The sequence below is a fragment of the Archocentrus centrarchus genome, chromosome 21 (assembly GCF_007364275.1).
Source record: "Archocentrus centrarchus isolate MPI-CPG fArcCen1 chromosome 21, fArcCen1, whole genome shotgun sequence".
NCBI lineage: Eukaryota > Metazoa > Chordata > Actinopteri > Cichliformes > Cichlidae > Archocentrus > Archocentrus centrarchus.
The window spans coordinates 1,314,737-1,342,638 of record NC_044366.1 but is presented as its reverse complement, the minus strand read 5'-3'; the positions used below and the strand labels follow the sequence as shown (position 1 = coordinate 1,342,638).

At 43.7% G+C, this 27,902-nt stretch overlaps 1 protein-coding gene and 1 pseudogene across 2 annotated transcripts; one reads left to right on the top strand and one right to left on the bottom strand.

The window, feature by feature from the left end:
* Nucleotides 1-12,788, top strand: part of LOC115800601 (CD276 antigen-like) — a 37,310-nt pseudogene extending 24,522 nt beyond the window's left edge.
* Nucleotides 12,789-13,281: 493 nt separating this feature from the next.
* Nucleotides 13,282-22,636, bottom strand: LOC115801074 (ICOS ligand-like). Of its 2 annotated transcripts, none has more exons than XM_030758777.1 (5): nt 22,534-22,636; nt 19,840-20,196; nt 19,468-19,755; nt 18,703-18,793; nt 13,282-14,266 (listed from the first exon to the last, which is right to left on the bottom strand). In XM_030758777.1, exons 1-5 carry the CDS (start codon nt 22,574-22,576, stop codon nt 14,173-14,175), a joined length of 873 nt encoding a protein of 290 aa, XP_030614637.1. In that variant the 5' UTR covers nt 22,577-22,636; the 3' UTR covers nt 13,282-14,172. The 2 variants fall into 2 exon arrangements, with proteins under 2 accessions (XP_030614637.1, XP_030614638.1); XM_030758778.1 differs by having other exon boundaries at nt 18,707-18,793.
* Between the last annotated feature and the right edge of the window lie 5,266 nt (nt 22,637-27,902).

Below are 27,902 nucleotides of genomic sequence, written 5' to 3'. Positions count from 1 at the left end.
TCAGAACACCTCCAGGACTCCACTAAAGTCAGGAAATATTAGATATTTAGGGATAAATTTTTCAGCCAGGCTTTCAGACTTGGTACTTAAATCATATCCCCCTTTTAAAACAATAGAGGAATACACATTGGAATAGTTTACCTATATCACTCCTGGGGAGAGTTGCCACCATTACCAAAAATTAATTATCTGTTTTCACTGATCCCTAATAAACGTCCTGTTGCTTGGTTTAAGTTACTAGACTCAAACGTCTCAAAATTCCTATGGACAAACAAACCATCACGAATAAGTTTAAAAACTTTACATGAACCAAAACACAACAGTGGCCTAGAACTACCAAACTTTTACTACTTTTATTTAGGGATGCGCCGATCCAATATTCATTATCGGTATCAGTCCAATCCTGACCTAAATTACTGAATCAGATATCGGGAAAGGAATAAAAAAATACAATCCGATCCATTAAATAGGGTTTCGCTAACATTAGCTGCATTGTAGGAGTCGGTGGAAGGAGACACGAGCAGGTATGTAGTCTCAGCTTTATTAGGTAAACTCACAACAAACTACAACTCCAAATATAACTCCTGCAAAAGGAGGAGTCAAGCCCTTTTATCCTAGGCCTCTCTCTCCCGCCTTTTCCCTATCTATTCCGGTCTCTCTCTTCGCAATAAGAGCTTGGGGCATTCTGGTGTGAAATGTGCATATATGTGGCCACCACACAGGCCCCCCCTGAACACACAGAATGGCAAACAATACAATAATAAAAACAGCAACCATTTTCAACTCAACATAGCAAAAATAAAATACCACATCAAGAGTATCTCCTAGGGGGTTTAACAAGGCGGCCACTACGGCTGTGCTTGGCGACCACAGGTGGTGAAAACGAGGGAGGGGCATAGCCCCGACTACGGCGAGACTGCCCCCTCGCAAGGGAAAAAACAGCAGCTGGGGGCAGGTCCTCCGAGTGAAGCATAGAAACGGGAGGACGACCGCGGCGCGGAGGTTGGGCCAACTCAATAGGACCATCCGGAAACATGTGAGCAGGCTTAAGGCGATCCACCAAAACCCACTCCTGACTACCTCCCAGCTCAACCAAAAAATCCTTAGGTCCCACCTCTAGCACACGGAATGGACCATCATAAGGAGGTCGAAGTGGAGAACGGTGCGCGTCATGGCGGATAAAAATGTACTTGGCAGACATCAGGTCCTTTGGCACATATGACTGTGGAAGGCAGTGATGCGCCGCTACTGGGGCCAAAAACCTATCATTCCCCGGGAAAACCGGCCCGCTCCTTTTGTCGGCCCCCGAAGCAGATGCACCAGGAAGGAATTCCCCTGGAACCCTCAAAGGCTGGCCCAGGACCAGCTCGGCTGAAGAAGACTGCAGGTCCTCCTTAGGTGTCGCACGCAGGCCCAGCAGGACCCAAGGAAGGCGGTCAACCCAGCTGCTGTCCACCAGCGCAGCCCGTAAGGCAGCCTTCATGGTACGGTGGAACCTCTCGCAAAGGCCATTGGACTGCGGGTGGTACGCGGTAGTGCGATGGAGTCTGACGCCAAGGTTCTCCGCCACAGCAGTCCACAGCTCAGACGTGAACTGAGGACCCCTGTCAGATGTCAAGTCAAGCGGTACGCCAAACCGAGATACCCAGGAGGAGACGAACGCACGAGCAACATCTGCTGAGGTGGTTGACGCCAAAGGAACTGCTTCAGGCCACCGAGTCGTCCTGTCCACCATTGTCAGGAGATGGGTGAAACCCCGGGAAGGGGGAAATGGACCTACCAGGTCTACATGGACATGTTCGAACCTTCTCTGTGGTATGGGAAAGTGCTCCAGAGGGGATTTGGTGTGTCGTTGCACTTTGGCGCGCTGACAAGCAACACATGAGGAAGCCCACGCCCTGACCTCTTTCCGGAGGCCGGGCCACACAAACTTGGCCCCTACCAACTTAACTGAGGCTTTAACTCCTGGGTGCGAAAGAGAATGAACTGCCTCAAAAACCCGCCGACGCCAGCAAGCAGGAACCAAGGGGCGAGGCCTGCCCAATGAGACGTCGCAAAGTAGGGTTACGCCACTATCCTGAAATGAGACATCTTCCAAACGCAAACTGGACTCGGCCGCCTTAAAAGCCTGAATCTCCGTATCCGTAAGTTGGTCGGCAGCCATGGCAGAGTAGTCCACTCCCAAATGCACAGAACTAACCTGCGCCCTGGACAGACAGTCAGCCACCCGATTACACTTGCCGGCGACGTGCTGAATGTCAGTGGTAAACTCTGAAATAGCAGAAAGCTGCCGTTGCTGCCGTGCAGTCCATGGTTCTGAAACCTTTGCCATGGCAAATGTGAGAGGTTTGTGGTCTACAAAAGCGGTAAAGTCACGGCCCTCAAGCAGGAACCGGAAATGACGCGTCGCGAGAAAAAGGGCAAGGAGCTCCCTGTCAAACGTACTGTACTTTCTCTCCGCATCCCGAAGCTTCCTGCTAAAAAAGGCGAGGGGCTGCCAAGCACCACCCACCCATTGTTCGCACACGGCCCCGACTGCAAAATCGGAGGCATCGGTAGTAAGGGCAACAGGCGCCTCAGGAGACGGGTGGGCCAGCAGGGCAGCGTTGGCAAGAGCAGCTTTGGCACTGTCAAATGCCTGCACCCGCTCAGGTGTCCACTCTATCTCTTGGTTGCCTTTCTTGCCCTTAAGTGCATTGTACAGAGGGTGCATGAGGTGAGCAGCCCGGGGGATGAAACGGTTATAAAAGTTCACCATCCCCAAAAACTCCTGCAGGGGCTTCACTGAGGAAGGGCGCGGAAAAGCAGAAACCGCCTCCACCTTAGCGGGCAGGGGAAACGCCCCTTGGGGCGAAAGGAGGTGTCCCAAAAACTCTATGGCCGGCAGACCGAACTGGCATTTAGCTGGATTCACAATCAAACCGTGCTCACTGAGACGCTCAAACAACTGGCGGAGGTGCACTGAATGCTCCGCGGCGGAAGGGCTGGCAACCAGTATGTCATCCAGATAGACGAACAAAAATGGCATACCACGCAAAACGGAGTCCATGAGGCGCTGAAACGTCTGTGCCGCGCCCTTCAGACCGAAGGGCATTCGCAAAAACTCGAAAAGGCCAAAAGGAGTGATAACCGCGGTCTTGGGCACATCACGCGGATGGACAGGAACCTGATGGTATCCCCTCACCAAATCCACCTTTGAAAAAATAGTTGCCCCCGCAAGATGAACCGAAAAATCTTGAATGTGGGGAACCGGGTACCTGTCATTAGTCGTCGCATTATTAAGGCGCCTAAAATCCCCACAAGGGCGCCACCCACCGTCAGCTTTAGGGACCATGTGCAACGGGGACGCCCACGGGCTGTTTGAGCGGCGCACAATACCAAGGCGCTCCATGTTTGCAAACTCCTCCCTGGCTATCGCTAACTTCGCGGCATCGAGACGGCGTGCACGCGCAAAAACCGGCGGACCCACAGTGGTAATGTAATGCTCCACCCCATGTTTAGCTACGGCTGCAGAGAAGGTGGGAACCGTGAGGGTGGGAAACTCGGCAAGCAAACGCTGGTACTCATCACCTGTGGCAAGCATGTTAGCGAGGGGCAGGGGGCCAGGACTACCAAGTGTACAGGGGTAGGTATCAAAAGACACAGCATCTATCAAGCACCTATTAGCTACATCGACCAACAACCTGAAAGCACACAAGAAATCAGCGCCGAGTATAGGTACTGACACAGACGCCATCACAAAGTCCCAGTTAAACTGACGTCCCTTGAAACACACAGTCACCAACCTCATTCCATATGTGCGAATGGGGGTACCGTTCGCCGCGTCCAGCAGGGGTCCGTGACATTGTCCCAAGGCGTCCGCAGCTGAAGCCGGCATGATGCTACGCTGAGCACCCGAGTCCACAAGCAGACGGCGTCCCGAAGCAGTGTCCTCAATGAAGAGCAGCTTGTCCGAGCTGCCAGCGCACACAGCTGCTAGTGAGCACCGGCCCTCTCGTTTCCCTGGTGCTGGAAGGTACACGGCGGAATGCAGCGCTTCGCCTTCACTCCGAACCGGCGATGATAGAAGCAGAGCACGCTCTCCTTCCTCCGGCGCTCTGCGACGGCGGCCACAGCACCAGCTTCTCTAGCCTCCGTCCCTTGTAGAGCCGCACTCGGTAAAAGTGCATGCACACCGGAATGCCTGGATGCCAGCAAAATCTTGTCCGCCTCTTCAGCTAGCCCGCGGTAATCCTTGGCCCGTATCAGAGCGGAGCTGGCTAGCGCGGTGCGCACGGGAGGGGGGAGCTGGCGCAGGAACAGATGCGTAAAGAGAAACGAAGCGTCGCCCGGGCCGAGCAGAGCCAGCATGTGCTCCATCAGCTCGGAGGGTTTACCATCTCCCAAGCCATTCAGGGACAACAGGCGATCAGCCCGCTCTTCGTCTGAAAGCTGATAAATCCGCAGCAGGTTCTCCTTCAGCGCTCCATACTTGTTAGCAGGCGGCGGGTCCCGGAGCAGTCCCATCAGCCGGCGGGTAGAAGCAGAGTCCAGCGCCGCGACGACATGGTAATACTTGGTGTCGTCTGAGGTGATCCCGCGGAGGTGAAACTGGGCCTCCACATGCTGGAACCAAGGCTCTGGATCGTGCTGCCAGAACTCCGGGAGCTTGACCGTGGCCGCAAAAATATCGGGAGTAACGGCGGCGGCTGGTGAGGAAACGGCGGCGGCTGGTGAGGAAACAGCGGCCGCTGAGCTGTCGTCAGCAGACATGTTCTTTAGTCGGGGTCACCAATGTAGGAGTCGGTGGAAGGAGACACGAGCAGGTATGTAGTCTCAGCTTTATTAGGTAAACTCACAACAAACTACAACTCCAAATATAACTCCTGCAAAAGGAGGAGTCAAGCCCTTTTATCCTAGGCCTCTCTCTCCCGCCTTTTCCCTATCTATTCCGGTCTCTCTCTTCGCAATAAGAGCTTGGGGCATTCTGGTGTGAAATGTGCATATATGTGGCCACCACAGCATTACAGTTCTTCGTGGTCGTCTTCTTCTTGTGGGTTTGTGGTTGACCAAACCAGCTTAGAGCTACCGCCACCTACTGCTGCATCCACCCTGTTTGTTTCACACAGGGAAAAACTGCAGTACGGAAGTTAAAATATGCAGATGAACTGTTAATATGAAAAAAGTGGTTGCAGCTCTAATGAAATTTGCAACATACCAGAAGCCAATGCATCACCTTCTCACATAGGAGCAAAAGGATTCAGGTGATAGAGCGATTCGTGTAAGTAAATAAGTAAAGTTTATTTATATAGAGCTTTTCACAGACAAAAAGTCACAAACAATAATTAAAACACAATATTTAAAAAAAATTAAAAAATGAAACACCATGTTAAAAACATAACATTACCATATTAAAAGAAAAAGAATAAAAATAAAGTCAACAGAAAGTCTGGTTAAACAGAAAAGTTTTTAACTCTTTTTTAAAAGATGCCACAGAGTCAGCTAAATGGAGCTGGAGTGGTAAACAGATCCAGAGCTTTGGTGCCACTGCCTGAAAAGCTTAGTCTTGTACGTGGGACAACTAAAAGACTTGGATTTTGCTTTTGAGACTGTTGACTTATGTAAAATGTATCCAGGCATTTAAAAACAACTGTTAATGATTGGATTTGTATCGCTATCCAAATGTAAAGTATCGTGCCATCCCTACTATATACTGTACCTCCCGCAGACGGGACTTGACGGGGCATGGCCAGTCAAAAGGATAAATACAAAATAAATGCAAATAAAAACCAGGAACACAGTGCGCACGCATGCACGCACGCACACACACACACACACACACACACACACACACACACACACACACACACACACACAGCACTGTAGCTGCTGACTTTTACTTCTACCTGTGAATCCTGTTTACTGTGCACACCTGGATGTCAAGCTTTATTGTAGTGTGGGGTATTTTTTATCATGTTGGCATCAGTATTTACTTTCAATATTTTTATATCAGAGTCAGAGCTCTGTAGAGCCGAGTATTCCTTTCACTTTAACTAGTAGTGACTTCATGGATTTCTTTACAAATAAATTTTAGACATTAGAGAATAAATTATTCATAACCATCTCAAAGATTATTCTTCATGTTCGGCTGCTTTCAGCACTGCTGGTATTTGTTTAGACTCTTTGGCTCCAGTTGATCTTTCAGAGTTAACTTCAATAGTTACTTCCTCCAAACCAGCAACATGTTTATTAGATCCCATTCCTACTAGACTGTTCAAAGAAGTCTTTCCAATTATTGATGCTTCAATCTTAAAAATGATCAATCAGTCTTTATTAGTTGGCTATGTACCACAGACCTTCAAGGTGGCTGTAATTAAACCTCTGCTTAAAAAGCCATCACTTGACCCAGCTGTCTTAGCTAATTATAGGCCAATCTCCAACCTTCCTTTTCTCTCAAAGATTCTTGAAAGAGTAGTTGTAAAACAGCTAACTGATCATCTGCAGAGGAACGGTTTATTTGAAGAGTTTCAGACAGGTTTCAGAATTCATCACAGTACAGAAACAGCATTAGTGAAGGTTACAAATCTTCTCACAGCCTCTGACAGTGGACTCATCTCTGTGCTTGTCCTGTTGGACCTCAGTGCAGCTTTTGATACTGTTGACCATAACATTTTATTACAGAGATTAGAGCTTGCTATAGGTATTAAAGGTACTGCACTGCAGTGGTTTGAATCATATTTATCTCATAGACTCCAATTTGTTCATGTAAATGGGGAGTCTTCTTGAAATTCTTGTTCTCGGCCCCACAAATCTTAGAAACATGGTGTCTAACCAGATACTTACTCTGGATGGCATTACTTTGGCCTCCAGTAACACTGTGAGAAATCTTGGAGTCATTTTTGACCAGGATATGTCCTTCAATGCACATATTAAACAAATATGTAGGACCGCTTTTTTGCATTTGTGCAATATTTCTAAAATTAGAAACATCCTTTCTCAGAGTGATGCTGAAAAACTAATTCATGCATTTATTACTTCTAGGCTGGACTATTGTAATTCATTATTATCAGGCTGTCCTAAAAGCTCCCTGAAAAGCCTTCAGCTGATCCAAAATGCTGCAGCTAGAGTACTGACAGGGACTAGAAAGAGAGAGCAGATTTCTCCCATATTGGCTTCTCTTCATTGGCTCCCTGTTAAATCTAGAATATAATTTAAAATCCTTCTCCTCACATACAAGGTCTTGAATAATCAGGCCCCATCTTATCCCAAAGACCTCATAGTACCATATCACCCCAACAGAGCACTTCTCTCTCAGACTGCTGGCTTACTTGTGGTTCCTAGGATACTTAAGAGTAGAATGGGAGGCAGAGCCTTCAGCTTTCAGGCCCCTCTTCTGTGGAACCAGCTCCCAGCTTGGATTCAGGAGACAGACTCTCTATTTTTAAGATTAGGCTTCAAACTTTCCTTTATGATCAAGCTTATAGTTAGGGCTGGATCAGGTGACCCTGAACCCTCCCTTAGTTATGCTGCTATAGGCCTAGGCTGCTGGGGGAGGGGTGTTCCCATAATGCACTGTTTCTTTTCATTCACCTTATTTACTTTGTTTATACTATAGCACAGTGTGGTGGTTAGCACTGCTGCCTCACAGCAAGAATGACATCGGGTTAGGTTAATTGGTCACTCTAAATTGCCCATAGGTGTGAATGGTTGTCTGTCTTTCTGTGTTGGCCCTGCGACCTGTACAGGTGTACCTTGCCCCTCGCCCTATGTCAGCTGGGACAGGCTCCACCCACCCCCACCCCCCGGACCCTGAACAGGATAAGTAGAGAATGGATGGATGGATAGCACAGAATCCTGTGGAACTTCATAATTAACCTTTGGATGTGAAGAAGACTCCCCATTTACATGAACATTAATTTATTTGAGGAGCATTATTATTTAAACATGCCAAAAGTTTATTTTTGAACAATTTCTCATTCCATCTACAGCTGAATGTTAACAAAAGTGTCTGTGTGACATTTGGGACATGTAGCTTTGACTCTGAAGTGCCTCTTTGTTTATACCTTTGGGAAGAAAAAATATCAAGATATTCTTTTTAGTCCATATCACTCAGCCCTAAATCACATACAGCATAAACACTGATACACATCTGCTGGGCTTAACAACTTTTCTGACTAAAACTCTCTTGTCAACATGAAAAACACAGCTCCAATCAAAAACCCTCACCGCTCTTTATAGGCCAGTGTGGACGCCATGGGCTGCTGTGACTGCATGTGCGGAAAAACAGGAAGCAATGTAGGAGGGACCTACACCAACAGTGTAGGAAAAATACGTCTTCTCCTGCCTCTGGATGTCAAAATAGAAATGAAAAAAGACTTTTATAGAATTGTCTGTTGGCAGAGCCTTTAAAGAGAAACCAGACAAACTGTAGACCGTGGCTGGCAAACTCAGGGTCTAAGTCTCAGGCCAAACAGTCTCAGCATTTATTCAACATCTAAAACTGAAAATATTCTAATCAGCAATATTGTGGGTTTGTTCACAGTGTATACAAAGACACTGCAGAACTTCCATTTTCTGACACTGTGAAGCACATTATTGCTCTTTGCAAACATTAGAAGGTCTACAGAGTTAACAGTGTGCAGGCACACATAGGGAATCAACAGAACTGTCAACCAAAGCACCTCAAATCTCATATATTTGTCCTCTAAATGTATCCGTTGTGTTACCTATGGTGAGTCCTGTCCCTCTCACAGCTCCCTACAGCGATATAAATCTGACTATTGATGCAGCAAATGCTGCAACCTGCACAGCACGTGGAGGGTACCCTGAGTCCAGTGTGTCGTGGTGTGGTCGGCACAAAGCCGATGGTGAATGTGTGGACCTGCATGGAGCTAACATCAGCCACGAGAGGGATCCAAAGGATGGAAGCTTCACTGTCAGAAGCTCCATCAGTGTGCGGGAAGTGAAGTTTGTAACCTGCCGCATCATCAACCCTCGCTCCAGTGAAACCAGAACTGCAGAGATTTCTACTGCCGGTGAGTGCAGCACATCACAAACCACTGTCAGTATCTGCTGATGTTCGGAGCAGAAGTTATTATAACTGGAGATGCTGCTAAAGCTATAAACCCTGTCAGCCCAGTCATGGATTAAGCATGGTCCAAGACTAAAGGAAAAAGTCAATGAAGACCACAATAGGAAAAAGTATTTAGTCCAGGATTAGACATAATCCCTGTACAGGAAACTGGGCCTGTCTGTATAAACCATCAGCACTTTGTTTGGCAGCTGTGCATGAAGCTGATTCTTCTTACTGCCGTATCCCTGTTCCCTTTCAGGTCACACCTTGGATAAAATCAATACTGGACTTACAGCAGTAGTACTTGTGGTAGTAATAATAATCATAGCAGCAGCAGCAGTACTCATTTACAGAAAGCATAAGTAAATGTCATGGTCTGCAGGCTTGTTATGAGAGGTCTCTGTTTTTTCCTTGTTTCTTTAAATATATTCAGTTCCGTTCAATTTTATTTATATAGTATCAAATCACAACAAACAGTCACTTCAGGGTGTTTTATGTTGTAAGGTAAAGACCCTACAATAATCACATCTTAAATCTTAAAAATAGAGAGGGTGTCTGTCTCCTGAATCCAAGCTGGGAGCTGGTTCCACAGAAGAGGGGCCTGAAAGCTGAAGGCTCTGCCTCCCATTCTACTGATACCTGAGGCGTCATGCTTTGTTTGGCTTGGACCCAGAAAACAGTCTCAGACCAAAGGCCAAACCAAAGGGAAGCTGGGCCGGTGTTTCTGTGGAGGAGGATAGATGGGATTAGTGATGGTGATTTGTGGAGAAGAGAATCTGTCTTATTTCAGGGAGGAGTTTGTTCCTCAGCAGGTACAGGTAAGGCTGTAAGGCCAAAAACCTCCCCAAATCCAGAGCTCCAAGGAATTGGGAGGTTTAATTAATGAATGTGTCTGACAACTGAAAAAGGCAGACAGAGCTGGAGTTAGCAGGCAGGCGAGAGCAACAATAACAGGAAACAAGGCTGACCCAGTCTTCACCATAGTGTCATGGAGGGATCTGCAAAGAGCTTTGCATTTGCATGGATGCAAACATTACCCTAGAGGGGTGGGGTGGTTAATGTTCACCAGGTCAGGGTGGCTAACAACATATTTCAACTTTTTGGAAGACTGTAATAAAAAGGTTTCAACAGAAAAACTAAAAATGCTTGAAGCCTCACAGGCAGGAAGATTTACAGTTTTGTTTTTGAAAAAACAAAAACCAACCGAACCCACTGAAGGGCCTCGGCTGACCCTGTGGATGCGAAGAAGCTGAGAGAATCAGATAGCCGAGTACTTGATAATTAGGAAGCATTTTATCCCACAGTGTAAGTCACTTCTTCACTGCTCAGTGAACTGTGTTGTAATAAGTTCAAAAATATCTGTAATAATACATACATGCACACATGGCATGGTTAAGATGACAGGGGAGGTGCTCCCGTCACTGAAAGCATATCATACACAAGTGCATGGTTTAAAAATGATTATCACCTTATCAGAACACATTATTATCAATGACAAACACACAACCTCTATTTTAGTATATTACTTACAGACTTGGTTGATGAATATTGAATATATTGATTTATTTCATATTAAAGTCTGAAGTTATTGGGTGCACGGGTGGCTTAGTGGTGAAGCCGGTGCAGGTGGTGCAGGTTCTAGTCCCCGTCTGTCTTCCCCCATATCTTTCCTCGATTTCCTGTCTCCCTCTATTGCTAATAAAGCCGCTGTGGCCAAAAAAGTCTGAAGTTATCAGGATGAGAACACTAGAAACACAAAAAAAAATTTTTGTGTGTGTGTCTTTCAATTAGGGATTGTGTACTTGTCAAAGTTGATGACTTCAGTGTCACATGTTTAGTCTGTTGGTCTACTTCAGCTGTAAAATCACTTTGACTGATTACAGAACATTGAACTAGACTGAAATATTTAACTCCAACTAAGGTTAGGCAACAGGTTGGTTTCTTAGGAGTAAGGATGGCAGAGGTTCACCAATCTGCAAAAAAATCTGTATCTGCAAATTATGGAAGAGTTTCAGCATTCGAGTCTGTAAACCTGTGATCAACAGGCAGCACTGCAGGAAAAACAGGCCTGATTCTGTTCTGGAAATCACTGCATGGACTCAGGAACACTTCCAGGCATCAGTGTCTGAGAACCTCTGGAGCATCAGGAACCAAAATCAGGACAAAGCAGCCCCCGGACTGCTGAGCAGCTCGAATCCTCTATCACACAGAACAGGACAACATTGCTCTCCCAAAGTCCAGCAGCTGCTCTCCTCAGTTCCAGATGTTTATGGACTGATGCTAAAGCAGTGGGGATGCTGCACAGCTGGAAACACAGACCTGTGACAGCTTTAAAGATGTGCTGCTGTCATCAAATTCAACATGAGCTCAGATTTTTCTTACAATTCATTTATGAGCTTAATAAATTATTGCATTCTTTTTTATCTACGTTTTACCAACATTATCAGCACTTGATCTGAAAGCAGCAGGGATGTGTGCAACTAGAGAGCCCTGTGATTAAATGTTGCTCCTCAGTACGTTGATGCAGTTGATTTTATATTACTTGCCTCTGCTTTATCCCTCCAGGGACGTGATGATGAAGGACATGGACAGAGGGAAACTGAAGGCAGTGAAGAACAAAGTCTTGCACATGTAACAGGTACTCATTGCTGCTGCGCTGAGCTTAGACGCTTCATGGACACGTACATAATGTGCAGTGTAGATGTCAGTTTCACAGTATTTACATGACTTCATAGCTGCAGTGTAATGTTCTTTGTTTCTCTGCTCAGGTCAGCGGGATAATGAAGGTCAAAGTGGTGCAGAACATGGTGGTTCCACTCCCCGTAAGTCTGCCAGGACAAATCCAGACATAAACTGTATTCTTAGAGAGCACACTAAATATAGCAGCTAAAGCTATGTGTTGTTCTTGGTCCCATCAGCATCTCTGGCCCATATGACCTGTTATTTTTTCTTCTGACTGATGTCATGGCAGACTATATAACCCACCAGAAAATAATTGCACCAAACGTGACCCAATGTTTTAGGTTGGACTTTTTGAACCATAAATTTGAATTTTGTTTACCAAAAAGATTCTGTTGTTACATTGTCTGGTTTTGCTGTGCTGTGTCCTCAGTTATTGTTTATTCATATTCCCAGGCATTCTTAGTTTAGCTAAATGAGTTTTGTTCTGGTTCAGTTTGGTTTTGAGTCCCTCAGTGTGCCTGTGCTCCTGTTTATTCACTTCCTGTTTTATTTTGGTAGTCCTTGTCTGTTGTGCATTGTGGGTAGTTAGTTTTGTCTTGTTAGTATCATTTTAGTCACCTGCTTTCCCAGCTGTCTCCACTCCCCTCATGATCCTCTGGTCTGCTCCATGTCGCGTCCTTGTCGATACCTGCTGTGCATCCTGATGTTCACGTTCAGGTTTGGAGTGAGTTGAGTGCTTTGTGCTGCTGGCTCCTGACCAGCCCTGCTCATGTTCCTCAGCTAAATAAAGCTGAAGTTTAAGTGCAGCGCACACCTCCCAAGTCCTTCTTTGGGGTCCTCTGCCTGCCTGCCCCAGCAGTTACCTGACAGAACCTCCTAAATAAGGTTCCCCTGATGTTCTCCAATGCTGTATGACCTGCCCTCATTGCTGAGCATCACACAGATACACTGCACCACAAAGAGCCTCCATGGAGAGCTTTATGTATTGTGTTCATGTTGTAATGCACATATTGACCATTGTTGTGTTGTTTTTCTGTTGTTGCTGCAGGACTAAGGCCCAGAAGAAGTCAAGAAGAAGCTCAGCTGTGAAGGTTTCCACTGAGTGAAGCCTGACTGAGCTCATCCCTCAGTTTGGTGCACCATGTGAACCAAACAATAATGAACACTCAATAATTAACCTTAGTGTGTGAAGAAGACTCCCCATTTACATGAACAAATTGGAGTCTATTAGATAAATATGATTCAAACCACTGCAGTGCAGTACCTTTAATACCTATAGTATGCTCTAATCTCTGTAATTTACTTATGTTGTACTTGAATGTAATGTACAGTGTACTTATGGCCTTGGTGACGGACTGTATCATAAAATGCTACCACAGTAATTTTAATGCTGTGCAGAAATCTATCATTTGCAAAATACCAAGTTGAAACTGATTAAGCAAATATTGAGAGTGTGTAAATAAATAAATAAATATAAACAATTGAAGAAATGTTTTATTTATATAGCACCAGTCATACAAAACAAAACAGTTTTACCAGAGCTGAGACACTAAAGCTGTTCTCTAAACCACGTGTGTCAAACTCAAGGCCAGATGTGTCCCACGATATAATTTATACGGCCCATGAGATGATTTCATAAAGCTATTATTAATGTCCCGTGGATAAAAAGTGCTCCCACCACTTATACTACAAATCCCACAATGCAAAGGGGCAATGGTTGAAATCAGTGGTAGTTTCAGTCTTTCTGGAGGAAACAGCTTCTGAATTTGGTGACATGCCTGATCACACAGGTGATGAACTACCTGAGGAAGTCTGAGTCTCAGCAGGGCTCCGGGGTGAAAGGTGTCTGTGTGAGTCGGCCTTTCTCTGCGACACAATGAAGCATCTTAATGTGTTAAACCTGCAGCTTCAGGGACAGGACCATATGATCACACATATGACACAGTGAAAACTGGTGCACCTGCAAGAGGCGCAGATGCAAAAAGGAAATTAATGCCACTTATCTTCATGTTGCCAAAAAAACAAAAAAAAAATCAGAGCAGGTCAGTGGTTCACACATACACACACACTGCAGTTTATAAAGTGTTTTTTTTTTCTGACTGTGAAGCACAGGAATTCACATCACAGTTTTAACCTGAAAAAATTGCAAATTTTCATCAGCTTGAAATATTCTCATTTCTCCTGATGTTATTTTTGAAGAGAAATATAATTTTATATTTTATGTGTTGAGGAAAACTTTGCTGTTTTCTGGCCATTCAGATTCATACTGCCGGTTAAAATATTCTCAGTTTTAGATGTTCAATACATTTTAATCCTGTTCGGCCCCTGACTCAGACCGTGTTTGCAGTTGTGTTCGTCCTGTGCTTGAGTTTGCCAGCCCTGATCTGAACAGTCTGCAGGTTGGTTTCACTCTGAATCTTGCAGCCTTTAATTTCTAGTCAGGTTGTCTCAGTAGCAGGTGTGTGCCAGGACCTGCCAGTGAAACTCAGAACTGAAACTGTGGTCCTGGGCTTTCTCTGTGGCTCTTTGTACCTGAAATCAAAGGAAAAAGTTCCTGCATTAAATACAACAGTGCAGTGTACAACATGTGTAAACGTCTTTACAACAAAAATACTGACACAAAGCAGAGACGTTCGTGGCTGTGTTTAGTTTCATGTTTTAGAAAATACACATACATAATTACACATTATTAGTGCTTGCATGCCAGGCACAATAAATAAAAACCTGCTCGAGCCCTGCAGAGTAGGTTTACTTCTTGCTTTATTGTGAACTGTGATGGTTCAGCTGCTCTACTGCACACAGCATTATTGTCTGATGGTTGTATGCTCCAGCTGAGCCAGGATCCAACAGGTAATAGTTGAGTTTTCCGAGGTGCATCATCCCAAATACTACCATTGCTGGTTACCCAGTGTGAAGCACCACCCTCCTCCCTGTACAGCAGTAATACGCACCTCCATTCTCGGCTAGTAAAACATCATTGGAAGGATCTTCAGCTGGTGGTGGGTCAGGATGGTTTTGTCTCCAGGAGCTCAGTGCACTGCTCTCTTCCTGAGTCTTCCTGAGCAGTTCCAAGATGGCGCCACTGTGTACGGCCTGCCGTCAGCTGTTCTGTGTATTGTTTGCTGTCGCTCTGTTCCTGGTAGTCATCTGCCCAGATGTCTCCGCTTTGATCACCTACGATCGGCAGACACTTCTAAACCTCCAGTTTGTTTTGGTACCAGCATATACTGTAAAGAAAAACTCAACGATTTTTCCTCCACACCTATCGGATGTACCTGAGAATTTGCGCCGGCTGCCCAGTGCTCCGGTCCCCAACAAACGCCAGAGGAGACGCGGAAAGCGGGGAGGTATCGCGGTGCGGGTCAAAACTTACCTGAGACTCCTAGGTTTGTCTGTTCATTACCCCCTGGATGGTGGTCTTTGCCGCCTCAAGGCTGTTGGGCTGCCTGTGGATTTCGGGCGTCGCTGGATCAGGCCGATTGTCCCACCTGTCATCCTGGAGACTCGGCGTCCCTCGTCCTGGCGCAGGATGCGGGATCGTGGAGGCGGCGTAAACCATGCTAACCTTCGCCTGTTGAAGCGGGCCCCGGCCTCAGCTAACAAGGATCTGGTCATCCGAATGGCCCTACTAAATGCTAGATCGTTAGCCAACAAAACTTTCCTTCTCAATGACTTTTTCATCGCACAGCAGTTGGATTTTATGTTTGTGACTGAGACGTGGCTTCATGCTGGTGAGTCTGCACCTTTTTCCGAACTTTTACCTCCCGGCTGTTCTTTCTTCAGCTCCCCGCGGATCTCTGGAAAAGGTGGAGGACTTGCTTCAATATTTAAATGCAGTTTTCGCTGTCGTCAGGTCTCGGCAGACCTGTACTCCAGCTTTGAACTGCAGCTGTTGGAGATAAACTCTTCCCCCTCGGTGCTCTGCGCGGTGATTTACCGACCACCGAAGTGCACGAAGGACTTCATCGGTGACTTTGCTGACTTGCTGACGGGTCTCATACTAAAATATGACCGTATTTTAATTGTTGGCGACTTTAATATTCATGTGTGTTGTGAGAGTGGTCCGCTGGTTAAAGAATTTGCCTCGCTTATTGACTCTTTTAACTTAACACAACTCGTGTGTGGTCCCACTCATGAAAAAGGTCACACACTGGATCTGGTGTTGTCTTACGGACTTAGAGTCTGCATCACAGGGATACGTGACTGTGGTATATCGGACCATTTTCCTGTTTTATTTACAGCAGCGCTCCCCAGCTCTGGGATAAATAGAGTATCCTCTACACGTCGTGTGCGCTTGGTTAACTCTTCATGCGCTGCTGATTTTGCAGCTGCTTTTAAAAACTCTGACTTAAGCAATTTGGATTTTTGCTTGAGCCTGAATACCGAGGACTTCACTAACTCTTTTATATCTGCTTGCACTGCTGTACTGGACTGTATTGCCCCTTTTACAACCAAACGCACCAAACCTTCCTCCCAGCCCTGGCTGGATGAGACAACCCGCGCTCTCAGACGTGAGTGCAGACGCGCTGAGAGAAGGTGGAAAAAGGATAAGCTCCATGTCTCCTTAGAGATCCTGCGTAACTGTTTATTGAAATACCAGAAAGCAGTAAAATATGCAAAGTCTGTTTATTTCTCTAACATTGTTTCAAGTAACAGTCACAGGCCTCATTTTCTTTTTAGTGTTTTTAATTCACTCGCTGATCCTCGCTGTAATGTGAACCAAGCCAAGGTCTGTCCTGCACTGTGCGAAAACTTTAAGAAATTTTTTGTGGAAAAAATTTCTGCCCTCAGGCCTTCATCACCTCAGCCTGAAACAGACTCATCTGCACCTCCTCCCAGCAGAGCTGTCTTTGAGCAGTTTGAGCCTGTCACACTCTCCACACTAAAGGAGGTGATTCAAAATATGAGACCTGTAAACTCTCCCACAGACTGTGTTCCGTCTCGCCTTTTTAAAGAGGCTTTTGATTCAGTGGGACCAACTATCCTCGCTCTGATTAACAGTGCGCTTGCATCTGGTTGTGTTCCAGCTGCCTTTAAACATGCAGTTGTACAGCCTCTAATCAAGAAGAAGAACCTTGACCCTGATGTTCTTTCAAATTACAGACCAATTTCTAAATTACCATTTTTATCCAAGGTTCTTGAAAAAGTTGTTTTTAAGCAACTTCAAGCATTTTTAAGTGAACATGGAATGTGGGAAAAGTTTCAGTCAGGTTTTAGAATGCGTCACAGCACAGAGACGGCTCTTTTAAGAGTTTTTAACGATCTGCTTTTAACTGTGGACTCTGGTAGTCCTGCAGTTTTAGTACTTCTAGATCTGTCAGCTGCCTTTGACACTGTGGACCACGAGATCCTTCTATCCCGCCTAGAACATGAAATTGGCATTAAAGGCACGGTTCTGACTTGGTTCAGATCTTATCTTACTGATAGAAGTTTCTCTGTCCATCTAGGAAACTGTTTTTCTACCACAGCAAAGCTTTCTTGTGGAGTGCCTCAGGGGTCCATTCTGGGCCCAATTCTTTTCTCATTGTATATGTTGCCTCTAGGGTCGATTTTTAGGAAACATAATATTTGTTTCCACTGTTTTGCTGACGACATCCAGGTGTATATGCCCATCAAACTGAACAGCAGAGATCCATGGGAACCCCTGCTGAACTGTCTCAGTGACATCAAGTCCTGGATGAGAAACAATTTCCTAAATCTTAATGAAAGCAAAACCGAGGTCATATGCTTTGGTAAATTTGACCCCTCAAGCTACTCCTCTGGCACTCCGAGTCATTTGGCTCCTCACTGTCGTGATGCTGTGAAAAATCTGGGTGTCATTTTAGATAGTAGTTTTAAAATGGAGAAGCAAGTAAGTGCTGTTACCAAAATCAGTTTTTACCAACTCAGAGTCATTGCCAAGGTAAAACCTTATCTCCCGCAGCAGGACCTGGAAAAAGTTATTCATGCTTTTATTACTTCCCGCCTGGACTACTGTAATTCTCTGTACTTTGGCATAGATCAATCATCTGTGCGCCGCCTGCAGGTAGTCCAGAATGCGGCAGCTCGTCTTTTAACCGGTTTAAAAAAGCATGAACACATTACCCCAGTCCTGTCATCCCTTCACTGGCTCCCTGTCCGTTTTAGAATCGATTTTAAGATTTTATTGCTTACTTTTAAAGCCTTAAACGGACTGGCACCTTTGTATCTGTCTGAGCTGCTTCACTGTCACACCCCTGTAAGAGCTCTGAGGTCATCGAACCAGCTGCTCTTACAGAGGCCTAAAACTAGACTAAAACAGAGAGGTGATCGAGCTTTTGCAGCAGCAGCACCAAAGCTATGGAACGATCTACCTCTCCATATCCGCACAGCTCAGACGATACACACATTTAAATCTCTATTAAAAACACATTTCTTTTCCTTGGCATTTGGCTGCAGTGCTACCTCCTTTTAGATGATTGTTTTATGGTATTTTATGGTACTTGTTTTAAACGTTTTAATTTTTAATTTTCTTATGTTATTTATTGTTCTTAATGTTTTTATTTATTTATTTTTATTTTATTATTTTATTTATTTATTTATATATTTTTATTTTTATTTAGTATAGTCCTTGGGGTTACAGATCTTGTACAGCACTTTGGTCAACGTCGTTTTAAATGTGCTTTATAAATAAACTTGACTTGACTTGACTTGACTTGACTTGATCTAGAATGAAATCTACAATCTCATTGTACATCCTGTATAATGACAATAAAGGGACAATTCTATTCTATTCTATTCTAAAAATGCTCACAAAGCCGCCATAGAAGCCGGGACTCTTCTGAATGGAGTTATGTTTCAACCAAGTAAATTAAAATCCTGATGATGTCTATATAATTCTAACATCTGTCTGTAATCCTCTCTGCAGTATTTAAGGTCATTATTACTCAACAAGAAACTGGATAATTATGTCTGCTAAAAAGGTAAAAGAGAAACATTCAGGAACTTACTTACATCTTTGGTAGCCAATTCCTACTGCGAGTACTACAAGTACTATGAGTACTGCAATGACAACCTTTGCATACAGAGGCAGGGCTTCATCTATGAATAAGACAGAGTAACAGACTCAGTTTTTATGAACTGCTGTAGAAGTGAACAACTCTTCACAGAATTTTAGTACAGAAAATGTTCAGGAAGCGATTGGTGTGGATTTTAAATTTAGCCCCAGCACAGGTTTTCACATGTAAGTGTTGTTACACAAACACAAATCAGGGCAGAAGAGGCCACAACTTTTCCTAAAAGATACTGACTTTATTTTAAGATCTCCTCCTGTTTAAATACATCTGTGCCAGTGTGATTGTAAAGTCATCAATTTTAGCTTCAATAAATCTGGTGTACATAAATAACTCAGCTATGAATGATGTAACAGTAATGGATGATAACGCTATTTAAAAATACTGTGAAAGTTTACTTATTTCAACAGCTGATTTCATTCTTCTGGAATTTTTTCCAATCCAAATTTAGGGATTTGGAATTCCTCAGTGTCTTATGATTTACCTCGTGACCGTGATCCTGCATATGATTGGACAAACTGGCACTTTACAAAGGAAAAATAATGGCTTCTTTGGGGGAATGTGTCATGGAAATATTTAGCAGAGTGCAGCTGTGACTGACAGCTGTGAATCATAAACAGAGAGAAAAACCTTTTTTCAGATTTGTCCAGTCTTTGATGTGACATTGGATATCGATTAGATCAGATGTGATCCTCTGAGTACCTGCAGGTACGTCCTCGGCTGCTCTCACAGTCTGATTTGAAGTCGGATTGTAAATGCTGCAGGTCACTTTCTTTGACCCCGGGATGCCGGCTGTGCTGATGATGGTGTAGGTGCCGTCTCCCTCTTGGATCTCAGAGGTCTGAACATCAGGTGGTTCTAGTGTACGTTCATGTCCCTCATGGTTCACGGAGCTCCATGACAGTGCAGGTTTGGGGAAGCCCCCCTTTGTTGTGCATGTTGCTGTCATCTCTGTTTGGCTGATCTCAATGATTGGCTCCTTAAACGATGCTGGAAATGTGGTAAACATATATGAAGATGATCTATAACATTTCAGATTTGATCAATTTGCCCTAAAATGAGACCTATACAAACCTGCCACATGTATGATGGATTGACAGATGGACCTGATGCTGTCTGTAATGACCACAACTTTGAGGGACTTCTGGTCATCTTTTAGCATCAGCGGATCGATGAGGAGGGACAAGTTTCCAGAAGGTAACTCTTTAGGGAAGATTCTGGTTCTGTTTTTAAATGACAGACTTTGATGGTCCAGATTCTCCTTCCCATTTTTGTAATAGTGGAGTGATTCAATATCATTTTGGTCCTGCCAGTATATGCTAATTTTCTCTGGAGCAAACGGTTCATTGAGTTTGCACTGCCAGACCAACGGTGCTCCTACAGTTCCATTTGTTTCAGAGGCGCCTGATGACAGTCGGAGCCCACAGAAAACTGCAATGAAAGAGACCAAAGATTCAGTTTGAACAAAGAGCTTTGCTACAGGTTACAGAACGCAGACGTTAACCCCTTAACATCCACCAGGTCTCCTTCAGCCCATCTGGGGTTAGAGTCAGGGTGTCATGTTAAGCCTCTGAGGTCCTCTGTGATAACCCCAAAGTCTTGATCCTGTGCTTTGGAGAAAAGCAAAGGGCCTTTATTGGGAACATATGTAAACAGACTGCTCAAATATTACGGGAAAATATTTAAATTAGGGGTGGGACTCGATTAAAAAAATTAATCTAATTAATTAGGAGCTTTGTAATTAATTAATCGCATTTTAATCACATTTCAATATTTGACATGATAAATATTAATTTAAGTTTGGTTGATGAATGAATCAATATACATAAGCCTAAACTTCAAAATTTAGTTTATTTTCCCACCAGTCTGCTACACAGACCAACGAAGGGCGGAAACTCCTGACATTAAAGTTCAGCATCATAACTGGATAGTTTTAGTCAATATTAATGTCTCACTTAATATAGTTGGAAATTAATCATTAGCTCAGCTGTATTCCTTGATGTTGAAATGTGTTATGCTTGTTTTAACAGCTTGTTTTCAATAAAAGAATTAAAATAAACCACAAAAAGGAGAAAAAGTTCGTTCTCCATTTAACCAGCACTCACGGCTGCTTGGCGACATGAGCTACACAGAGGTGACGCTGATATGAAGGCTAGCTGCTCACTTCCGGTCTTTGCGGTCTACATGGGCCGGATCCTTCGAAGGATGCGGTCCTGAATTTTTGACATCGTGCGTCGATATAATCTGTATGCCTGGAACTCGTGCACTGAGAAACGTTCCAGGGTGCAAAGTGCGATTAAATGCGTTAAAAATTTTAATTCGTTAATTTCCCTGTAATTAATTAATCGAAATTAATGCATTAAAGTCCCACCCCTAATTTAAATTTGATTTTTTGGTGTCGCTTTTTGGAAAAAAGCGACAAACTTAGCAACTTTCTCTGATGACTAGAGATGACTTTTCGACTTTTGGAGATAGCCCAGAAAACTGAAATCCAACGCCGTGTTTTGTGTACACACAGCGCTCGTACCACGTCTTTTCATATGCTTCAGCATTGCTCAGAGCTTGCTTGGGAAACCCCACCACCACCACCACACTTCTGGCTAGAACCCTGATATGTCAGCAAAGATTTTCAACTTAAACCCTTCATTCATCAAGATCCAATGTCTTGAGCAATATAATTCTGAATGTATGTCACTTAAATGGGGAATTCTTTGTCTTCTCATTCTCATGGAATAATCCACTTCCATCCACTTTGGGTGTCTGAGGCTGGCTAATGAAGGAATAACCACCTGGGCAAAGTTTGATGAGGGACAAAAAAAATCTGCTGCCAGGTTTCAGTAAGAAATAGGAAGAAAATGGATGGATGAATAAAAATGTTCAACAACAACTTTTTGTTATAGCTCAGTAATAATGTAGTAATACAGTCGAAACAAGAAACAATATGGAAATGGAAAATTATTACCATTTAATTGCCAAAGTAATAACCAAGTAATATCTGTACCAGCAGTTGTTATAGATTAAAGTAATATTACAAACCCAATTAGTAATACTATAGTAATATACTGGTAACAATATGATGACCTGCTAGCAATAAAATGGTGATTAGAATTTTCATATAGTAACCTCCATAATAAGGTAATATGTTTTTGCTTTACCATATTAGAATACTATTACTATATTATAGTGCTGAAATTAATCACATCGTATGTTCCCATCATCTCTTTGAAGGTAATATTGTATTATGTTTAATTACTGTATGTGACTTAGCTCGTAATATACTGTTGAAATATTGGATGACCAGGCATCAGTGCCATTACTCTGCTGTCTTTTAAACAAACTAAAACAAGTTTTAATTCCAGTGAGTTATGATTATTTCATTCTGATTATTTTAATAATGTTAATAGACAAATTTAATAGATGCAGGTACAGAGTTGTATGTTGCATCAAGCAAATTTCATTGAACCAATGATGAATTATGAATTAATAATGTATGTATGTGTATTTAGCTTTAGAGACTCTGATCCTTTGCTTTTATAATCTAATTTACTATCATTACATACACTGTAGTGCTGTGGAAACATCAGCAGTGTTTCTTCATTCATATATATATACGATAGAACCATAGGCCTCAGGCAGCTAATAATGAGCTAGCAGCCAGCCACATGACCCTGAAAAAATCACAAGCTAAACAACTGAATCATCGTCTCACTCGTCTCGTTCAAGCAGGGATTTATGAAAGTAAAGGTGCAACAGAGTGATAATACCTACCAAAGAGGAGAAAAAAAAGGGGACAAAAACGTTTCTTTGCCATCGGTTTTGCTCTTGTTGAGTAACCACACCTCTGTCACATGCCTTTATGCCACTGCTTCCGTCTCAGAGCGTTTGGGTATAAGAGAGCAGCTGGAGCTATTTCCGGCTAGGCTAGGTTATCGACAGCACGAACACCACCTAGATCTGAGTTTAATTTGCTCTGCATCATTCTGTTTCATCGGGTTTGGTTGAGCTGCAGCTGAGACTTTGTTGAGCAGGTCCAGGTGTTGTTATGAGGCTGTTATTAACTTTAATTTATCGGATCATTAGATTACTTTCATTTTTTTTTCCAGTTGAAAACATCAAAGAGGAGTTAAGAACTTACAGGTTTGATCATTTTATATCGTAACTCCACTCCTGTGTGTTACATACATTACTGTATTATTAACTTTCTGTAGGTTTCAGGCTCATTAAAATAAAACTCATAAAGTTATAATTTTATAATAAACTGCATGTTACTGTGGGACGGCTGGATGTGTCTGAAGATCCTGTTTTTCTAGTGTGTAGCCTCATATTTTCATTATATTAGACCATTATAATAACACCTGTGTGTGTCTTAAGTCCACCTTTTGTTGCTCTGTCACTGTCTGACTTTAACTGCTTCATATTTTTAAATAATTATGATCTAAAAAACTGTGGATGGTTCTAAAAACCTGCTGCAGTACCACCAAGCTCAAAGAATTCTCAGCCTACCTGTTCAGACAGTCTCTGCTTTGGTGGGTGCAGTTCAGTTAGTTCCTCCAGTATTTGTCCACGTTCATTACAAGGTCCAGGAAACTGCTGTGAATCTGTTTTACTCATCACACATAAAAGGAACTGCTGGAGCCACTCCTTCCTTCAACATGTAAACAGACAGGCTGATCAAGTTTGCATCAGCATTCGTTTTAGTCCAAATAAAACTTCAGTCTTTGCTTTTTGTCTCCTCTAAATCTGCACTGATGTTTGCAGCACTCTGACTTTATTTCAGCTCTGCAGAGAAACAGCCCAGCCCAGAAACAGTGATAATTGCTCAAAATAAAATCAAATGTCATAAAGCTACAGACTACAGCTGCAAATGAGCCTGTGCTCACTCTGCTGTGTTTACTGCAATCTTCATTCATGGATATGGTCCCTGTTAGAAAGAAGTGTCGGCTCCACCATCCACAGACAAGATCAGTCTTTGACTACAGAGGCAGAAATCAGACAAATTCATCACAGCACAGGATCGCAGTGTTCTGTCAGCACTCGCTGTGGCTGTAAATCATGTGATCCAGCTGATGTCACAACCTTCCACCTGAAGGTCCTTCATGACCAAAGCAGGCTGAAATAGAACAATAAAGCTGCTCTCATTCTGGAAAGCAGATATGAATATGAACAGGAACAGAGTCGGGAAGTAACGAAGTACAAATACTTCATTACTCAGAGTCCTTTTTTACTTTTACTTAAGTAAAGAAGTTGAACCAGTACTTCAGCTTTTACCAAAGTAGTTTTTAACACAAGCACGTGTACTTCTACTTAAGCACAGAATGTCAGTACTTTTTCCTCCTCTGAACAGGAAAAAGGAATGTGTGAGCTCAGGAAGGAACCTTATCAGTGAGGGGGGGTTACACATGCAGCTTATTGGTGGACACATCTGAGCCTAATCTTACAGCACTGGTAAGTGTTGTGTTGTCCAGATGTGGGCCAGCTGTCTGAAGCTGGGACGACGAATTGAAGGGTTCAGGTACCCAGAGAAGAGAGACTAATATGGAGGAAAGATGGTCTGTCTTTCTAGTCCACTTTAATCACACCTACTACAAAGAGTCAGAGCTCTGTAGAGCTCCTACTAGACTGTTCAAAGAAGTCTTTCCAATTATTGATGCTTTGATCCTAAATATGTCATTACAGCATCTCGTTCATTTCTTTGGAAATAAAATAATAGATACCTGCACGTGTGACTCTGGAGTTAAACACTGAGCCCATTGGTTTGTGTAAATAATGACATTTTAAAATGAGTTTCAGATAAACAGTGATGCTGACAGCAGTCTGTCCTGATCCTCACTTTCTGCTTCTGAAACTCTTCTGCAGACGGAGCGTCAGCATTAAACTTTTTGTGGTAGAAAACTGAACTGAAAACAGGATCCACAGACTGTCACTGCCTCACCACCACAGTCTGAGCCACAGTTAGAAATGCATTGCATATCATCAATTCAATTTTATTTATATAGCAACAAATCACAACAAACAGTCACCTCAGGGCGCTTTTTATTGTGGGTAAAGACCCTACAATAATACAGAGAAACCCCAACAGTCTAAACGACCCCCTATGAGCAGCACTTGGTGACAGTGGGAAGGAAAAACTCCCTTTAACAGGAAGAAACCTCCAGAAGAACCAGGCTCAGGGAGGGGGGGGGGTCATCTGCTGTGAGGGGGGAGAGACAGAGATTAATAATAATTCATGATTAAATACAGAGTGGGGTATAAACAGAGTGAAAAGAGGTGAATGAAAAGAAACAGTGCATCATGGGAACCCCGCAGCAGCCTGGGCCTATAGCAGCATAACTAAGGGAGGGTTCAGGGTCACCTGATCCCGACGCCATTCCCTCTCCAGCTTTCGGGTTATCTGCTTTAAGCTGTGCGTTTGTGAATTATACCACGGAGTCAGGCACTTCTGATTTGAAGCTTTCCTTTTCAAAGGAGCCACAGTATCCAAAGTCGTACGCAGTGAGGATGTAAAACTCTCTCTGTCATCATGTGATTTCCCAGTTAAAGGGTTCAGTGGTAACACTGCTGTGAACTGTCAGAGCTACAGTGAACAGACCACAGCAGGAAGGAGAAGAGACGTGCAAACATGCAAACAGAGACCTGAGACAAACATGATTTTATCAGCTGCAGGTATGAAGGTGGGGCTGCAAACCAGCATGAAGTGTTCCTGTTGCAGGTGGAGAGTGAGGTCTTTGGGAGAGGCTGGATGCAAATGCTGAGGCTCAGAGGTCTGTGTGGCTCTTTGTGCCGTGTACACAGTAAATGAGCCTACTTCCCACTTTACTTCCCACTTTAGACGGTTTAGTTTTGCAACCACGACGCTCACCACAGGAACGTTTGATATCTGCAGCCAGCACGAGCACACTGCTCATATCTTTAACTGGAGACATAATAAAAAGAATCCATATCAGCAGTTCATCTTTCCTCCCTGTTGTATCCAGAACACTTTGACCTGTGACCTCTGCTGGATGTCCCTCTGGGTCATAGTGCACAGTTTGTTGTTTCTGCCTGATGAAGGTGGATCAGAGGATATCTGCAGTATCTGATATTTATGACCAAACATGCAACAATGATCATATATACACACATTATTGATCATAGTTACTGATCTACTGCTGCATAATAATACAAATCTGCAAAATAAAAAGTAACTAAAGCTTTAAAATAAAGGGTAGGAAGCAGCATAGCTTAGAATAAAAGCTGCAAGTATACCCACTTCCACTCCTGCTGGTCCCGTTCATGCTCTCATCCACTGCAAGGTTAACGGCACTCTGGTCCAATGGCAGAGCTGCTGCTGCTGCTGCTGCTGCTGCTGCTGCTGCTGCTGGGAGGACTCATGTCAGGGGAGCTCATGCCATCATTTATCTACAGTACATGGATGGAACTGCAGATTAAAGTGAAAACATGCACTTTCCAAATAAACACATAAAAACACACAAATTACACCAAAACCACAAAGAGTGCCGTCGTTCCCCATCCAGCTGCTGCTGAGCTTCGTCGTCATCATCAGCGCTGTATTCTCAGCCGGTGATGACGGTGGTGACGTTTCCCTGCATCCTCATCCTCGGAGCGCTGACCGTCAGGCTGTGACTCACGTTAAAGCGGAGCTTCCAGTTCTCATATTTCTGCTTTCTTTCAGTCTCATGATGCAAATCTCACACTGAAGAAGAGGAAGCAGCAAAGCCACTTCTCAAAACATTATTATGCTGCATGCTGAAGAATTTCTCCAGAAAGGTCAAAGGTCATATTTTATATTTCTGAGGCCGGCGGTGCTTCGTCATGCTGTCTACAGCTCCTGTAACAGCTCATCCATCGTCTTTGTTAACGAGGTTTCTCATTGAATCTGGACTCTGAGATATTATCACTGAATGTGCTCAGAAATGTTCCCAAACATCAACATGTACATACATCTATAATCATAAAATCAGCTGTTATCAGCTGTGCTTTAAAATGTTCTTTTTCCTGTTTGTTTTCCTTCCTGCCTTTTCAGAGCGCCTCGCATTGTTCATTTTCATCTGTTTATATTTCCACTGTTCCCAAAATCTGCCCATCATTCCAGTTTGTATGTTTTCCAGAGTAAATCAGTATGTTTCTAGTTGATCCTAGTTCTAGTTGTTTTAGCAGTGTGTGCAGATTAGCAGCCCCGGAGTCATTATGGGAACGTTTGAGCCAACATGTTCTCAGGGAATGACCCTCAGAGCAAAACAGGAACCATACAAACATGTTTCCTGGATCAGATTATTAATAGCTTATACGGTGCGACCTCATCAAATGGGTCCATCAAGAAAACGATCCTGAAGATCAATCAATCGACATGATTTTTGTGCCTGAAGAATTCTGTGTATGAAATATTAAACAGGAACAAAATCAGAGCCTTTGCCAAAGAGAAGCACAGACATAAATTCTCAGAGCATGAACTGGGGAACGGGACACAGCAGGAAACAGTCACAGGAATTACAAAATAAAACAGGATATGAGACAGCGGGAGCACTGAGAAAACTAAAATTACCCAAACATGAAACAACGTCACCAGAACAACAATGAAAACCAAACCCTGAGCACTCCCAGTTAGAGGACACCTCCTCGGGCCTCGAGCTCCGGCTCTGGTCGCTGTACATACCTGCAGCTGTTCACAGGTTTGATTTCCTGTCCTCCATCATCAGCACACCATCTGCCCACCATCCTCTGAGAAGGTAAAAGTCTAACAGGGACAAATATGTCTGTGTAGATTCTCAGTTATCCAGGTCATAGTAGTCTCTGGAGCTTGAAAAAAGGCGACTGGACTTCTTTTTTTTTTTTTTTTGTTTCTTGAAGACGTTTCACCTCTCATCCGAAAGGCTTCTTCAGTTCTCAACCAAATGGTGGAGAGACCCAGGTATTTAAACCCCTGTGGGCGTAGTCCCCTGGAGGTGGTTATGACCCTCTATTGATCATGTGCTTGAACACATGTGCCCAGGTGTGAAGGGGGCGTGGGTCATATTTAATCAGTGGTTTCAGTTGAAACCAACTTAGGACTCCGCTCCATTGTTTCCTGTGGCCTATTGAGGTCACTGGAACAAAGGTGTGAATGGGGGTTGAGACGTCTGGGAAGGGAGCTCAGGACT

Bases quoted from the DNA above. Each gene is read 5' to 3' on its own strand.
- LOC115801074 (XM_030758777.1), bottom strand. From the start codon at position 22,576: ATGGCAAAGAAACGTTTTTGTCCCCTTTTTTTTCTCCTCTTTG. The intron at 20,197-22,533 runs GTAGGTATTATC...CTTTCATTGCAG, and splicing joins CCTTTTTTTTCTCCTCTTTG to TTTTCTGTGGGCTCCGACTG. The intron at 18,794-19,467 runs GTACTCAGAGGA...TCTTATTCATAG, and splicing joins AGCCGAGGACGTACCTGCAG to ATGAAGCCCTGCCTCTGTAT.